Source organism: Lampris incognitus, chromosome 21 (genome assembly GCF_029633865.1).
Source record: "Lampris incognitus isolate fLamInc1 chromosome 21, fLamInc1.hap2, whole genome shotgun sequence".
Lineage (NCBI taxonomy): Eukaryota > Metazoa > Chordata > Actinopteri > Lampriformes > Lampridae > Lampris > Lampris incognitus.
The window spans coordinates 230984-248399 of NC_079231.1; the positions used below are offsets into that span (position 1 = coordinate 230984).

General features: G+C 45.0%; 1 protein-coding gene across 2 annotated transcripts in view; it reads right to left on the minus strand.

The window, feature by feature from the left end:
- Window positions 1-17416, minus strand: part of vps16 (VPS16 core subunit of CORVET and HOPS complexes) — a 97899-nt gene that overhangs the window by 18033 nt on the left and 62450 nt on the right. For both annotated transcript variants that reach the window (XM_056300984.1, XM_056300983.1), the window contains 4 exons: window positions 10117-10214; window positions 9188-9292; window positions 822-899; window positions 558-644 (listed from right to left, as the gene is read on the minus strand). In XM_056300984.1, coding sequence (XP_056156959.1) covers window positions 558-644; window positions 822-899; window positions 9188-9292; window positions 10117-10214 — 368 coding nt within the window. The remainder of the gene's footprint in view (window positions 1-557; window positions 645-821; window positions 900-9187; window positions 9293-10116; window positions 10215-17416) is intronic.

The window sequence follows — 17416 nt, forward strand, 5'->3', positions numbered from 1 at the left end:
TTAGCATTTGTTTGTCATCGGCCAAACGGTTTGTTTCTGTACCCTGGTTGTCTGGGTTTCTTTTGTTGTTTCCGTTGAACCACCCTCATTGTCAGAAGTCTTAGGTCCTTCTGCGTTTACTTCTCAAGTTTTGACGGAGTTTAATATGTTGGCGTGAGGGCGTTCACAGTTCAAGCGTGCATGCAGCTCTAACGTGCCACAGGAAGTTGATGGATCCCTTCATATTCCTTTTATCACCTGTATTTATTTATTTAGGACTGGCCCTTTCAGCTATCATTTACTTATTGAGAGCCCTCCTACCATTAATTTAGCCTTAGCTTAACAACCATTCATAAGTCTCTAGCTATAAGTTACTTAGCATTAGCATCACAACCATTCACTTAGCATTTGCCCCTGAAACTACCACTCATTTAGCATACACAACACATTTAACAAAACATTTATTCAGCACTGGATAAGATGTTCATGCTGGGCAGGACGCAAACAATAATTTGATTCATTTCAGTTTAAAGCAGCTATGTGACAGTCCCAGTAGCCCCGCCCCTTTCTTCAATCACCTGTAGAGACAGTCCCAGTAGCCCCGCCCCTTTCTCCTCATCTAGCTTCTTCTGGAAGCGAAGGAGGCGCATCTCCTCTTCTGTGGCCTGAACATGGGGTGAGGGTTGTTGTTAACATCATCATGTTTCACAAATTTCCGTGTTTGTATGTCTGTAGAGAGAGAGAGTGTGTGTGTGTGTGTGTGTGTGTGTGTGTGTGTGTGTGTGTGTGTGTGTGTGTAAACCATGAATGTGTACATGATTCTGTCTGTGTGCATTTGTTACCTTGGCTGCAAACTCATTCTTGGCCTTGTTGTATTCATCTACAGCTGTCTGTAGCAGAGAAAGACGAGACTCCAAACGCTGCGCGTGCACACACACACATATACACATACACACACACACACACACACACACACACATGCACACACAAATACTGAAATATAAAGTAATAAGTAGTGAAGCACTCCTAGTTTGATTTAACACATTCTCAGTGGCCAGACTTTGGAAAACGCATCTTTTATGTTCTGAGAAGACCATTCTATACCAGAGGCAAAACAGATCCATTCCACAGAACGCACATGCATATTTTAATCAACAACAGGTGCAGAAAGAAATATATCTGACTTGTTCATAGCAGACATTTGTCCGAACACAGAAATGTATTTGTAAACCAGCAAAACTAAGCAAAAGTCTGGAAAATGGACCAACTTAGAAATAAGGGAGCTTATGTCAGTCCACAAAGGATAAATACCAATAGTTGGCAGTGAGGTAGTTATATGGAAAATTATAAAAACATAGTACATAAAATAATGCTAACGTAAGAACTGTTGTGCGTACTAACATGAACGGCATCCTATGTCAGGAAGGTGTAATGAGACAGAAGATGCCATCGTGTTCGGTGTGAATAAACAACATCAATAAATCTAACATGCATACGCTTGTAGGCTGGGTTACAGATTATGTTTGGATGTACAGCATGCTGATTAATGAAGAGAAAAATGTTATGCTAAGATTGGGCTTATTTATCTTGACACATCTTCATATCAGCATTCTCTATTTAAAGAGCAAGAGACAGAACGAACAGACAGGTCTTACACTTATGAGATGTGGAGTTGATTTAAAGTTCATTCAGCTGGTTGGTTGTGGATTGAGTCACATATACATTCTCATCGAAAGACACTAGCAACACTGTGACCGGGTTATGGGATAAAAATTGGTCTTCTATAAAAAAAAACTAAAAATACTACAAGGTTTCCTGCTTGCTGTCATCTGAAAGCATTCTAACATCCATGCAATAAAAAAATATAAATTAAGAGAGCAAAATACTTCTGCTTCCGGTGTGGGAAGATGGTGGCTTAAACTCACATTTGCAGTGGCCTCACCCAATACTGGTGTGGGAAGATGGCGGTGCAAACTTACATTTGCGGCAGCCTCACCCAGTACTGGTGTGGGAAGATGGCGGTGTGAACTCACATTCACGGCGGCCTCACCCAGTACTGGTGTGGGAAGATGGCAGTGTGAACTTACGTTTGCGGTGGCCTCACCCCGTACTGGTGTGGGAAGATGGTGGCATGAACTGACGTTTGCACTGGCCTCACCCAGTACTGGTGTGGGAAGATGGCAGTGTGAACTTACATTCGCGGCAGCCTCACCCCGTACTGGTGTGGGAAGATGGTGGCATGAACTGACGTTTGCAGTGGCCTCACCCAGTACTGGTGTGGGAAGATGGTGGCATGAACTGATGTTTGCAGCAGCCTCATCCAGTACTGGTGTGGGAAAATGGTGGCGCGAACCCATGTTTGCAGCGGCCTCACCCAGTACTGGTGTGGGAAGATGGTGGCGCGAACCCATGTTTGCAGCGGCCTCACCCAGTACTGGTGTGGGAAGATGGCAGTGTGAACTTACATTCGCGGCGGCCTCACCCCGTACTGGTGTGGGAAGATGGTGGCATGAACTGATGTTTGCAGCAGCCTCATCCAGTACTGGTGTGGGAAAATGGTGGCGCGAACCCATGTTTGCAGCGGCCTCACCCAGTACTGGTGTGGGAAGATGGTGGCATAAACTGACGTTTGCAGCGGCCTCACCCAGTACTGGTGTGGGAAAATGGTGGCATGAACTGACGTTTGCAGCAGCCTCACCCAGTACTGGTGTGGGAAGATGGTGGCACGAACTCACGTTTGAAGCGGCCTCACCCAGTAATGGTGTGGGAAGATGGTGGCACGAACCCACGTTTGCAGCGGCCAGCCACCAGTCATGAGGCCTGGTCTGCAGTCACCTCTCCCGACTGCAAACCAGTTTTCGCCCCTCACCAGTCCTCTTGGTCCTGTGTGTACCTAAAGCTAAAAAGCAGTCAGCTGTTGGCAGGGCCTTTTCCTATCGGGCCCCGTTCTTGTGGAATAACCTACCTACTGCCATTTGACAATCAGAGTCTGTTGAGTCTTTTAAATCCAAACTTAAAACTCGTCTTTTTGCCTTAACCTACAATTAGCTGGTTTTTGATTGAGTACTTCACAACCTGTACTGCATGGCGGGTCAGTTTCTGTCTTGATGAATTTACCAAGCACTGTTCTGCCGATGAGATCATAGTGTATAGATTATTGACTACTGCAAAATCTTCTCTTCTCTCACATGTCTTTTCTCTCTCTGAACATCTTCTCCTTTCTCTTCTTCTGTGTATGTGAATGGTGTGATGAAAGTCTTCCTTGTGTGCGGGTGTAGTCTGCCCTCCTCCCAGGTGTTCATGGTGACGGCAGTCGCCACCCAGACCTTACTTGGCATCCTCCTCATCACATTTTGCCACCCTCCTAGGTGCCTATGCACCAACACTGCCATCAGAGGATGATGTAAAGGACCGCTTCTACCAGTCACTAGATGAGGCTCTCCATCATATACCCAAGGAGGACAAGATCTTTTTGCTGGGTGATTTCAATGCCAGATTGGGGAAAGACAACAAGGTGTGGAGTGGTGTCATTGGTGGGCATGGCATTGGGCAAGTCAATGCTAGTGGACTGTGTCTGCTAAGCCTCTGTGCTGAGCATGGCTTGACCATCACAAACACCCTCTTCCAAATAAAAAATAAGCACAAAACATCCTGGATGCACCCACGCTCCAAACATTGGCACCTCTTGGACTACATCATTGTGAGACGCACTGATATAAAAGACGTCTCACTCACTCATGCAATGAGAGGTGCTGAGTGCTGGACAGATCACCGGCTCATCATGACCAGGCTCCAGGTGGAGGTACGCCCTGCTGTTCGTCTCCAGAGTTCAGGAAAGAAGAGGCTTGACTGTACCCGGCTAGAAAAGGCTGAGGTCCAGAACAATCTCCGCCTCCCTCTGGCGGAAAACCTGGAAGACATTGAACTTCTCTTGAGCACAGATGATTCCATTGATGGCAAATGGTCTTCCGTGAGCTCCAGACTCTACAAGGCAGCATCCCAATCCATCGGTTTCAAGAGCAGAAAGCACCAGACTGGTTCAATGACAACACAGGCACAATAACTTCCATACTCAAAGGCATGCACAAAGCACACAGCGCTGTCCTTAACAAGCCCACATCAGCTGCACTCCAGCAACAATGGCAAGCATCCAGGAGAGAGTGCAGTCAAAATTGCGTGCCCTGCAGAATGAGTGGTGGATCTCAAAGGCAAATGAAATACAAACCCATGCCGATAAAAATGATATGTACAACTTTTATGATGCAGTGAAAACCATCTACGGCCCAAGAAACTGCTCTGTCTCCCGCCTGAAGTCTGATGATGGTACCACCCTCATAAAGGACCAGAAACTCATCACAGAAAGATGGGCAGAACATTTTGAGACCCTTTTGAACCAGTATTCCCCAACAGATTCCTCAGTCTTGGATGAACTACCTGTCCACCCCACCATCCAAGACCTTGACCTTCCACCAACCTTTGAAGAGGTTCATTGTGCAGTTAAGTCACTGAAAAATAACAAGACCCCTGGCCCTGACAGTATCCCTGCAGAGGTTTTTAAACAGGGAGGCTACCTCTGTACCCGTGCACTTCTCCTGTTCATCTCACACGTATGGAAGAACGAAACTGTCCCTCGGCAGTGGAGGGATGCTAACATCATCTCCATATATATAAAGGCAAAGGAGACAAGTCCCTCTGTGGCAACAGCCGTGGCATTTCACTACTGGCTGTTGCTGGAAAAGCCCTGGCCAAACTCATGTTACACAGGCTGGTAAAAAACATCTCAGAGGAGTTGTTGCCTGAGTCACAGCGTGGGTTCAGGAGGAATAGGAATACTGTGGACATGGTGTTAACAGCACGGCAACTCCAGCAGAAGTGTAGGGAGCAACACCAGGACCTCTTCATAGCCTTCATCGACCTGTCAAAGGCTTTCGACACAGTCAACAGGGACATCCTATGGAACATCCTCCTGAAGTTTGGCTGCCCACGAAAGTTTATCAACATCCTTCAAAGATTTCATGTGGGGGTGATGGCACGTGTGACCACTGGAGGCCAGGAATCCGAGCCCTTCAGGGTGTGCACCGGGGTACGTCAGGGGTGCATCCTTGCTCTAGTTCTCTTCAACATATTCCTCCTGTGTGTGACATTGCTGCTCCACGAGGAAATCAGGAAGGACAGTGGGGTTACTGGGGACTTCAGAGTAGATGGAAACCTATTCAAAATCCGTAGGCTCCAAGCGGTCACAAAAATGACATCTGAGCACATCATGGAGTTACAGTACGCAGATGATTGTGCGGTTGTGGCCCACACATCGGAGGCACCGCAAGCTACCCTTGCAGCTGCGCGTATGATAGGCTGGGGCTCTCTATAAATGTGGCAAAGACTGAAGTAGTATGTCAGTGGCCATCTACTCCTCCATCTCATTCACCAACCTTCACCATCTCCGACAAACCACTTGCAACAGTGGAAACCTTCAAATACCTGGGCAGCTTCCTCTCTGACGACTGCAGCATTGAAAGGGAGATACAAAACCGGATTAAACAAGCGTCATCCTCTTTTGGCAGATTTAGGAGAAGGGTCTTTCAAAACAAAGACCTCAACCTCCACACCAAAATATCTGTCTACTTGGCAGTTGTCATCATGACTCTCCTCTACAGCTGTGAGGCGTGGACCCTGTACAGCCACCACCTCAGGATGCTTGAGGCCTTCCACATCCGATGCCTACAATGCATCCTGAGGATAACCTGGCGTGACCGAGTGCCCCATACTGAAATACTCCGCAAGACCAACTGCATCAGCATGGAGGCTACCGTCACCCAGCACCAACTTCGCTGGCTCGGTCACGTCATCAGGATGCCGAAGGAGCGCTTACCGTGTAAAGTGATGTATGGCCAGCTACATCTTGGCCGCCACTTGGCAGGGGGCCAGAAAAACGGTACAAAGACCAACTGAAGACCGTCATAAAGAAGTGCGGCCTGAACCCAAGCCAGCTGGAGGACACTGCTGCCCAACGCTCCATCTGGCGGCAGCTCTGTCAACAAGGGGTGCAAAACCTCGAAGAGGACCGCGGTGATTGACGGACCAGGAGACGTCTGAAGAGACATGAGCCAGTACCACACCTACACCCCCAGTCAGTACACCTACACCCCCAGTCAGTACACCTTCACCCCCAGTCAGTACACCTACACCCCCAGTCAATACACCTACACCCCCAGTCAGTGATCTCACCTGTTCTGTCTGTGGCAGACATTGTGGATCGCAGATTGGGCTTCACAGCCATAAGAAGACTCACAAATAACAGAGGCAGGATTGTCATCATTGCACAGAACGTACAACCTTAAGCAAAAAGTGTGTGTGTGTGTGTGTGTGTGTGTGTGTGTGTGTACCTTCTCTCTGTAGCTAGCCGTTACATAGTAGACCTGTGATGGGCAACATAGTCTGTGTGTGTGTGTGTGTGTGTGTGTGTGTGTGTGTGTGTGTGTGTGTGCACCTTCTCTCTGTAGTTAGCCGTTACATAGTAGACCTGTGATGGGCAGTGTAGTGTGTGTGTGTGTGTGTGTGTGTGTGTGTGTGTGTGTGTGTGTGTGTGTGTGTGTGTGTGCACCTTCTCTCTGTAGCTAGCCGTTACATGGCAGACCTGTGATGGGCAGCGTAGCGTGTGTGTGTGTGTGTGTGTGTGTGTGTGTGTGTGTGTGTGTGTAAATGTTTAGCTATCCTTGTGCGGACAGCTAAACCTGACAGGACGTAGGTCCGCACAAGGAAAAGAGTCTACTTTAGGGTTAGGAGTTGGTTTTAGGGTTATGGTTAGAATTAGGGTTAGGTTAAGGTTAGGGTAAGGGTTAGGAGTTGGTTTTAGGGTTATGGTTAGAATTAGGGTTAGGTTAAGGTTAGGGTAAGGGTTAGGGTTAGGAGTTGGTTTTAGGGTTATGGTTAGAATTAGGGTTAGGTTAAGGTTAAGGTAAGGGTTAGGGTTAGGAGTTGGTTTTAGGGTTATGGTTAGAATTAGGGTTAGGTTAAGGTTAGCGTAAGGGTTAGGGTTAGGCATGTAGTTTGCATGGGTAAGGTTAGGGTTAAGGGCTACGAAATGAATGAAGTCAATGAGGTTAGGGTTAGGGTTAGGGTAAGGGTTAGGAGTTGGTTTTAGGGTTATGGTTAGAATTAGGGTTAGGTTAAGGTTAGGGTAAGGGTTAGGGTTAGGAGTTGGTTTTAGGGTTATGGTTAGAATTAGGGTTAGGTTAAGGTTAAGGTAAGGGTTAGGGTTAGGAGTTGGTTTTAGGGTTATGGTTAGAATTAGGGTTAGGTTAAGGTTAGCGTAAGGGTTAGGGTTAGGCATGTAGTTTGCATGGGTAAGGTTAGGGTTAAGGGCTACGAAATGAATGAAGTCAATGAGGAGTCCGCACAAGGATACTGAAACACGACTGTGGTGTGTGTGTGTGTGTGTGTGTGTGTGTGTGTGCGCACCTTCTCTCTGTAGCTAGCGGTTACATAGTAGACCTGTGATGGGCAGCGTAGCGTCTGTGTGTTTGTGTGTGTGTGTGTGTGTGTGTGTGTGTGTGTGTGTGTGTGTGTGCGCGCACCTTCTCTCTGTAGCTAGCCGTTACATAGCAGACCTGTGATGGGCAGCGTAGCGTCTGTGTGTGGTGCGTGTGTGTGTGTGTGTGTGTGTACCTTCTCTCTGTAGCTAGCCGTTGCATAGTAGACCTGTGATGGGCAGCGTAGCGTCTGTGTGTTTGTGTGTGTGTGTGTGTGTGTGTGTGTGTGTGTGTGTGTGTGTGTGTGTGTGTGTGTGTGTGTGTGTGTGTGCGCGCACCTTCTCTCTGTAGCTAGCCGTTACATAGCAGACCTGTGATGGGCAGCGTAGCGTCTGTGTGTGGTGCGTGTGTGTGTGTGTGTGTGTGTGTGTGTGTGTGTGTGTGTGTGTGTGTGTGTGTGTGTGTGCGCGCACCTTCTCTCTGTAGCTAGCCGTTGCATAGTAGACCTGTGATGGGCAGCGTAGCGTGTATGTATGTGTGTGTGTGTGTGTGTGTGTGTGTGTGTGTGTGTGTGTGTGTACCTTCTCTCTGTAGTTAGCCGTTACATAGCAGACCTGTGATGGGCAGCGTAGCGTCTGTGTGTTTGTGTGTGTGTGTGTGTGTGTGTGTGTGTACCTTCTCTCTGTAGCTAGCCGTTGCATAGTAGACCTGTGATGGGCAGCGTAGCGTGTATGTGTGTGTGTGTGTGTGTGTGTGTGTGTGTGTGTGTGTGTGTGTGCGCACCTTCTCTCTGTAGCTAGCCGTTACATAGCAGACCTGTGATGGGCAGCGTAGCGTCTGTGTGTGTGTGTGTGTGTGTGTGTGTGTGTGTGTGTGTGTGTACCTTCTCTCTGTAGCTAGCCGTTGCATAGTAGACCTGTGATGGGCAGCGTAGCGTGTATGTGTGTGTGTGTGTACCTTCTCTCTGTAGTTAGCCGTTACATAGCAGACCTGTGATGGGCAGCGTAGCGTCTGTGTGTTTGTGTGTGTGTGTGTGTGTGTGTGTGTGTGTGTGTGTGTGTGTGTGTGTGTGTGTGTGTGTGTGTGTACCTTCTCTCTGTAGCTAGCCGTTGCATAGTAGACCTGTGATGGGCAGCGTAGCGTGTATGTGTGTGTGTGTGTACCTTCTCTCTGTAGTTAGCCGTTACATAGCAGACCTGTGATGGGCAGCGTAGTGTGTGTGTGTGTGTGTGTACATGTTTAGCTATCCTTGCGCGGACAGCTAAACCTGACAGGACGTAGGTCCGCACAAGGAAAAGAGTCTACTTTAGGGTTAGGAGTTGGTTTTAGGGTTAGGGTTAGAATTAGGGTTAGGTTAAGGTTTGGGTTAGGAGTTGGTTTTAGGGTTATGGTTAGAATTAGGGTTAGGTTAAGGTTAAGGTAAGGGTTAGGAGTTGGTTTTAGGGTTATGGTAGAATTAGGGTTAGGTTAAGGTTAGGGTAAGGGTTAGGGTTAGTCATGTAGTTTGCATGGGTAAGGTTAGGGTTAAGGGCTACGAAATGAATGAAGTCAATGAGGAGTCCGCACAAGGATACTGAAACACAACTGTGGTGTGTGTGTGTGTGTGGTGCGTGTGTGTGTGTCTCTTCTCTCTAGCTGGCCGTTGCATAGTAGACCTGTGATTGGCAGCGTATTGTGTGTGTGTGTGTGTGTGTGTGTGTGTGTGTGTGTGTGTGTGTGTGTGTTGTGCGTGTGTGTACCTTCTCTCTGTAGCTAGCCGTTACATGGTAGTTAGCTAGTTCCTGGTGATCATCGTCCTGGTTAAAGAGATCCTTCAGAGTCTCCTGCTGCTGCAATTTACAGAACTACACACACACACACACACACACACACACACACACACACACACACACACACACACACGCAAACACACGTACACACACAACAAGAACAGTCATACACACACACAAACATACACCCACAAAATACAAACACACACACACACACAAACGCAAGCATACACAAATACACACATAAACAACATACACACACAAACACAACGTACACATACACACACACAACATGCACATACACACACAAACACAGAACATGCACATACACACAACATGCACATATACACACAAACATACACACACAACATACACATACACACACATACGACATGCATATATACACACACAAAACATACACACACACATACACACGAACACACACAGAAACACTTATTTTCTGGCATGCACAAACTGCAAATGTGTTTTTCGTTAGGCTAGCTGAGTGTGTGTGTGTGGTTAGAAAAGAACCAGCAATGGTGAGGAGGGATGAAGGTACCTGTGTATACAGACTGGTGAAGAGCAGGGAGGGGAGTGATGAAGGTATCCATTTGTACAGACTAATGAAGAGGAGGGTGAGGAGTAATGAAGATACCCATGTGTACAGTGATGAAGGGGAGAGTGAAGAGTCCATGAAAGTACTCATGTCAATTTGATTTGTATAAGCTCATTATTACAAATCTGCCTCAGTGGGCTTGAATGTTTACAGACTGATGAAGAGGAGGGAGAAGTGATGAAGGTACTGATGTGTAAGGACTGATGAAGAGGAGGGCGAGGAGTCTCGGAAGGTACACATGAGTACAGACTGATGAAAAGGAGGGTGAGCAGTGATGAAGTACCTGTGTGTAAAGACTGAGGGCTACTGGCTGGTTACGTAGCGTCATGAAGAAATCCCCTCTGTTCATCTCATTCTTCAGAAAACTCACTACTGTGTATACTAACACACACACACACACACACACACACACACACACACACACACACACACACACACACACACACACACACACACACACACACACACGTTTTTGTTATTTTCAAATTGTCTGCTGTATCTGTGGTGTGTGTGACATTTTTGTAGTTTTGTGTTAATGTCTGTTGTTTGTCCAGAAGTGTCTTGGTCAGTGTGTGTGTGTGTGTGTGTGTCTGTGTGTAACATTTGTGTATTTTAATTCTGTATTTATGCAAGTTCTGTGTTATTGCAAATCATATTTAAATCCCAAGTTCATTTTGTGGTTTGGATGTTTTGTATTGCACAGAATGTACTGAGTGAAAGATAGTGTAGTGGAATGAAAACATAAGCCCCAGACAGGAAGTCAGGAGTAAGCACCCAGACAGGAAGTCAGGAGTAATGGCAGATTCATTCTCAGCACATGCCCCTTTATTCCATTTCTTAGGGAAGTACTGGTTTTTTGAAAGCAGGTGATGATGTTGTGGGATGCAAGTATGATGTGATAAGTTCAGCTGTGCATGTCAGTAGCAACATGTAGCAAGAATCATGTCAGTAACAAACCCAAAAGATCATCCTATTCCCTGTTCCTATTCTACCTTCCTATTCTACCTTACTATTTTATCTTCCTATTTTATCTTCCTTCCTATTCTACCTTCCTACTCTAGTATCTTCCTATTCTACCTTACTATTTTATCTTCCTTCTAGCTTCCTATTCTACCTTACTATTCTATCTTCCTTCTAGCTTCCTATTCTACCTTACTATACTATCTTCCTTCTAGCTTCCTATTCTACCTTCCTATTCTATCTTCCCTCTAGCTTCCTATTCTATCTTCCTTCTAGCTTCCTATTCTACCTTACTATTCTATCTTCCTTCTAGCTTCCTATTCTACCTTACTATTCTATCTTCCTATACTATCTTCCTCCTAGCTTCCTATTCTATCTTCCTTCTAGCTTCCTATTCTATCTTCCTTCTAGCTTCCTATTCTACCTTACTATTTAACCTCCTTCTAGCTTCCTATTCTACCTTACTATTCTACCTTCCTATTCTATCTTCCTTCTAGCTTCCTATTCTACCTCACTATTCTATCTTCCTTCTACCTTCCTATTCTACTATCTTCCTATTCTATCTTCCTTCTAGCTTCCTATTCTACCTTCCTATTCTATCTTCCTTCTAGCTTCTTATTCTACCTTACTATTCTATCTTCCTTCTACCTTCCTATTCTTACTATTTTATCTTCCTATTCTACCTTACTATTTTAGCTTCCTATTCTATCTTCCTATTCTACCTTCCTTCTATCTTCCTATTCTACCTTCCTATTCTAGTATCTTCCTATTCTATCTTCCTATTCTACCTTACTATTCTAACTTCTTTCTACCTTCCTATTCTATCTTCCTTCTATCTTCCTATTCTACCTTCCTTCTAGCTTCCTATTCTACCTTACTATTTTATCTTCCTATTTTATCTTCCTATTCTATCTTCCTTCTAGCTTCCTATTTTACCTTCCTATTCTATCTTCCTTATAGCTTCCTATTTTACCTTACTATTCTATCTTCCTATTTTACCTTCCTATAGTAGTATCTTGCTATTCTACCTTCCTATTTTATCTTCCTATTTTATCCTCCTTCTATCTTCCTATTCTATCTTCCTTCTAGCTTCCTATTCTACCTTACTATTCTATCTTCCTTCTAGCTTCGTATTCTACCTTACTATTCTATCTTCCTATTCTATCTTCCTTCTAGCTTCCTATTCTACCTTCCTATTTTATCCTCCTTCTAGCTTCCTATTCTATCTTCCTTCTAGCTTCCTATTCTACCTTACTATTCTATCTTCCTATTTTATCTTCCTATTCTAGCTTCCTATTCTACCTTCCTATACTAGTATCTTCCTATTCTACCTTCCTATTTTATCCTCCTTCTATCTTCCTATTCTATCTTCCTTATAGCTTCCTATTCTACCTTACTATTCTATCTTCCTTCTAGCTTCCTATTCTACCTTACTATTCTATCTTCCTATTCTATCTTCCTTCTATCTTCCTATTCTATCTTCCTTCTAGCTTCCTATTCTACAGTACTATTCTATTTTCCTATTTTATGTTCCTTATACCCTCCTATTCTACCTCCTTATTCCACCTTCCTATTCTATCTTCCTGTTCTACCTTCCCTTTATCGTCCTATCCTACCGTCCTATTCTATCTTCATATTCTAGCTTCCTTCTAGCTTCCTTCTACCTTCGTATTCTATCTTCCTATTCTACCTCCCTATTTTACCTTCCCATTCTATCTTCCTTCTAGCTTCCTATTCTACCTTACTATTCTATCTTCCTTCTAGCTTCTTATTCTACCTTCCTATTCTATCGTCCTACTCTACCTTCCTATTCTATCTTCCTTCTAGCTTCCTATTCTACCTTACTATTCTATCTTCCTATTTTATCTTCATTCTACCTTCCTATTCTATCTTCCTTCTATCTTCCTATTCTACCTTCATATTCTATCTTCCTATTCTACCTTCTTTTTCCACCTTCCTATTCTATCTTCCTGTTCTACCTTGCCTTTATCGTCCTATTCTACCTTCCTATTTTATCTTTCTATCCTACCTTCCTATTCTACCCTCCTTTTCTATCTTCCTTCTATCTTCCTATTCTACCTTCCTATTCTATCTTCCTATTTTACCTTCCTATTCTATCTTTCTATCCTACCCTACTATTCTATCTTCATATTCTAGCTTCCTTCTACCTTCATATTCTATCTTCCTATTCTACCTTCCTATTCTATCTTCCTATTTTATCTTCCTATTTACCTTGCTATTCTTTCTTCCTATTCTACCTTCGTATTCTATTGTCCCTCTATCTTCCTATTCTAGCTTCCTATTCCATCTTCCTATTCTATCTTCCTATTTTATCTTCCTTCTATCATCCATTCTATCGTCCTATTCTATCTTCCTTTTATCTTCCCATTCTACCTTCCTATTGTCTTCCTATTCTACCTTCATATTCTATCCTCCTTCCATCTTCCTATTCTATCTTTCTATTCTATCTATTCTACCTTCCTATTCTATCTTCCTATTCTACCTTCCTATTCTATCGTCCTTCTATCTTCCTTCTACCTTCCTATTCTATCGTCCTTCTATCTTCCTTCTACCTTCTTATTCTATCTTCCTATTCCATCTTCCTATTCTGAAATAATTGTATATGGACTACCTGATCTTCTGGATGGTTATGATAGCACTCTTGGCCCTTTAGCTTCCTACAGACACTCTTCTGTTAGGAATCTTTTGACAGCTCTTTTAACTTTGATTAACAAATAAGCTCAGTGGTCAAAACAAGTTTTTTTCAATTATGAATTCTGGGAAAAGTAAAGGCCTATCTCCCTCCAAATGATCTTGAAAGGGTAATTCATGCATTTACAAACCCTAATTCCAATGAAGTTGGGACGTTGTGTAAAAGGTAAATAAAAACAGAATACAACGATTGGCAAACCCTTTTCAATCTACTTTCAATTGAATACACTACAAAGACAAGATATTTAATGTTCAAACTGATAAACTTTATTGTTTTTTTGCAAATTTTCACTCATTTTGAATTTGATGCCTGCAACACGTTCAAAAGAAGCTGGGACAGGGGCATGTTCACCACTGCGTTCCATCACCTTTCCTTTTAACAACACTCAATAAGCGTTTGGGAACTGAGGACACTACTTGTTGAAGCTTTGTAGGTGGAGTTCTTTCCCATTCTTGCTTGATGTACGACTTCAGCTGCTCAACAGTCCGGGATCTCCGTTGTCATATTTTGCGCTTCATAATGCGCCACACATTTTCAATGAGAGACAGGTCTGGACTGCAGGCAGGCCAGTCCAGTACCCACACTCTTTTACTACGAAGCCACGCTGTTGTAACACGTGCAGAATGGGGCTTGGCATTGTCTTGCTGAAATAAACAGGGACGTCCCTGAAAAAGACGTCGCTTGGATGGCAGCATATGTTGCTCCAAAACCTGTATGTACCTTTCAGCGTTAATGGTGCCTTCACAGATGTACAAGTTACGCACTAACACCCCCCCCCCCCATACCATCACAGATGCTGGCTTTTGGACTTGGCACTGATAACAATCTGGATGGTCCTTTTCCTCTTTAGCCCGGAGGACACCAAGTCCATGATTTCAAAAAACAATGTGAAATGTGGACTCGTCAAACCACAGCACACTTGTCCACTTTGCGTCAGTCCATCTCAGATGAGCTCGGCCCAGAGAAGCCGGAAGCGTTTCTGGGTGGTGTTGATATCTGGCTTTGGCTTTGCATGGTAGAGTTTTAACTTGCGCTTGTAGATGTAGCGACCAACTGTGTTAACTGATGATGGTTTTCCCAAGTGCTCCTGAGCCCACGTGGTCATATCCTTTACAGAATGATGCCGGTTTTTAATGCAGTGCCGCCCGAGGGGTCGAAGGTCACGGGCATTCAATGTTGGTTTCCGGCCTTGCCGCTTACATGCAGAGATTTCTCCGGATTCTCTGAATCTTGTGATGATATTATGGACTGGAGATGATTAAATCCCTAAATTCCTTGCAATTGTACGTTGAGAAACGTTGTTCTTAAACTGTTGGACTATTTGCTCATGCAGTTGTTCACAAAGTGGTGAACCTCGCCCCATCCTTGCTTGTGAACGACTGAGCCTTTCAGGGATGATTATTGTTTACATTTTAATGTCTTTATTTTATTATGTCTTTTTTACATATATTTTTATATTCATATGTGTCACCTATTTTTTTTTGTATTTTAAGTTTGTGCAGCACTTTGGTTCAACTGTGTTTGTTTTATCCTTTCCAAGATAGCGGCGCGCTGGACGCAGCGGCTACTGCGGTTCCCTGTTCAGTTCTATGTTTTCTTTGTTATTTACATCTTAGTTTTAAGTTTACTTACAAGTGTAGGTCATGCACTTTTCTACAACCGTCAGGAACTTTTAAACCTCAGAACGGATTACTCACTATCCTCCACCATCATGGACAATTTCCCCATTGATATTTTCCGCTCACCGGTCTCACAGTGGAAACGCTGCCCCCGTCGGCAACGTGAACAGAAGAGGGGGAAACGAGTTGGGCTACATGCTAAGCTAAGTAGCGCTCCCTTCACAGTTTCCCTCCCCAGCATCTTCATGGCTAATGTCCGGTCGTTAGCTAACAAAATGGATGAGATAAGACTCAGGCTGTCCTCTCAGAAAAGGCTGCAGAACTGCTGTCTGCTGATGTTTACAGAGACTTGGCTCAACAGCAACATGGCGACTCGGCAGTTGAGCTAGCGGGCCGCACAGCCTTCCGTGCCGACAGGACAGCGGACACCGGCAAGATCCGCGGGGGAGGTTTGAGTATTTATGTCAATAACTCTTGGTGCAACAATATAATGATCGTTGAAAGGCATTGCTCTGCTGATCTCGAGCTCCTTATGATTCAGTGCAGGCCTTTTTACCTGCCCAGGGAGCTAACGGCCATTACCATCACCGCTGTATACATCCCCCCACATGCTAATGCTAAGGAAGCACTTAAGCAGCTACAATGTAGCTTCAGCAGACAACAGACCAACACCCGGACAATGCCTTTATCATAGGTGGTGACTTTAATCAGGCCAACCTCAGGGCTGTATTGCCCAAATTCCATCAGCATGTCTCCTGCCCCACTAGGGGACAAAACACCCTGGACCATCTCTATACAAACATCAAGGACTCATACAAAGCTACTCCCTGCCCTCATCTGGGGCATTCTAACCACCTCTGCCTGTTCCTGGTCCCAGCCTACAAACCCTTAAGAAATCAGATCAAGCCAGCAGTAAAGACAATCACTGTCTGGCCAGAAGGAGCAGTCTCTGAACTCCAGGACTGTTTTGAAAACACAGACTGGAGTATTTTTGCACATTCAGCTACCCATGGCTCCCATACAGACATTAATGAACAGACATCTGCCATACTAGCCTACATTAACTTTTGCACTGAGAGTGTCACAACAAAAAAATCAGTCCGCTCCTTTCCAAACCAGAAACCCTGGATGACCAGTGAGGTCTGGCAGCTGCTGAAAGTCCGGGATGCAGCATTCAAGTCAGGTAACTGCGAGGCCTACAGCGCAGCCAGATCCAACCTCAAAAAGGGCATCAGAACAGCCAAACATAAATATTCCCTACGAATAGAGGACCACTTTCACAATAACTCTGATCCCCGGCGAATGTGGCAAGACATTCAGTCTATCACAGACTACAAAAGTTCTAATCGCGGTCCCACTGTCCATGATGCTTCCCTGCCAAACAAGCTAAATCATTTCTATGCCCGCTTTGACAAGGGCAATACTGACCGAGCCACAAAAATCTACAGCCACCCAGAAAACCAGGTGCTCACTCTATCAGTCACAGAGGTCAGAGAATCACTGCGCAGAGTGAACACACGGAAGGCTGCCGGACCGGACGGCATACTGGGAATGTGCCGACCAGCTGGCTGAGGTCTTCACACCTGTATTTAACCTCTCACTGTCCCAATCTAAAGTCCCGGCATGCTTTAAGACCACGTCTATCATTCCTGTCTCCAAGAAACCAAAATCCACATGTCTGAATGACTACCGACCCATAGCACTCACCCCCATTGCCATGAAGTGCTTTGAGAGACTGGTTCTGGCTCACATCAAAAACATTATCCCCCCCACATTCGACCCACGTCAGTTCGCCTACCGTCCCAAAAGGTCTACTGAGGATGCCATTGCCACTGCCCTGCACGTTGCTCTGACCCACCTTGAACTTCACAACACATACATCCGGATGCTGTTTATAGATTACAGCTCTGCCTTCAACACTATCATCCCCGCCAAACTAACCACCAAACTCCTCTCCCTTGGCCTCAACCCCTCCCTCTGTAACTGGATCCTGGACTTCCTGACCAACAGACCTCAGTCTGTTAGGTTAGGTGACCACACCTCCTCCACCCTGACCCTCAGCACAGGTGCCCCTCAAGGCTGTGTTCTGAGCCCCCTCCTTTTCTCCCTCTTTACCCACGACTGCCTATTAACTCACCCTTCAAATGTTAGTTATAGTTGAGTTTGCAGATGACACCACAGTCACTGGCCGTATCACCAACAATGACGAGATGACCTACAGACACGAGATTGAGCACCTCACATCGCTGTGTACTACCAACATCTTGTCCTTAATGTGCAGAAAACGAAGG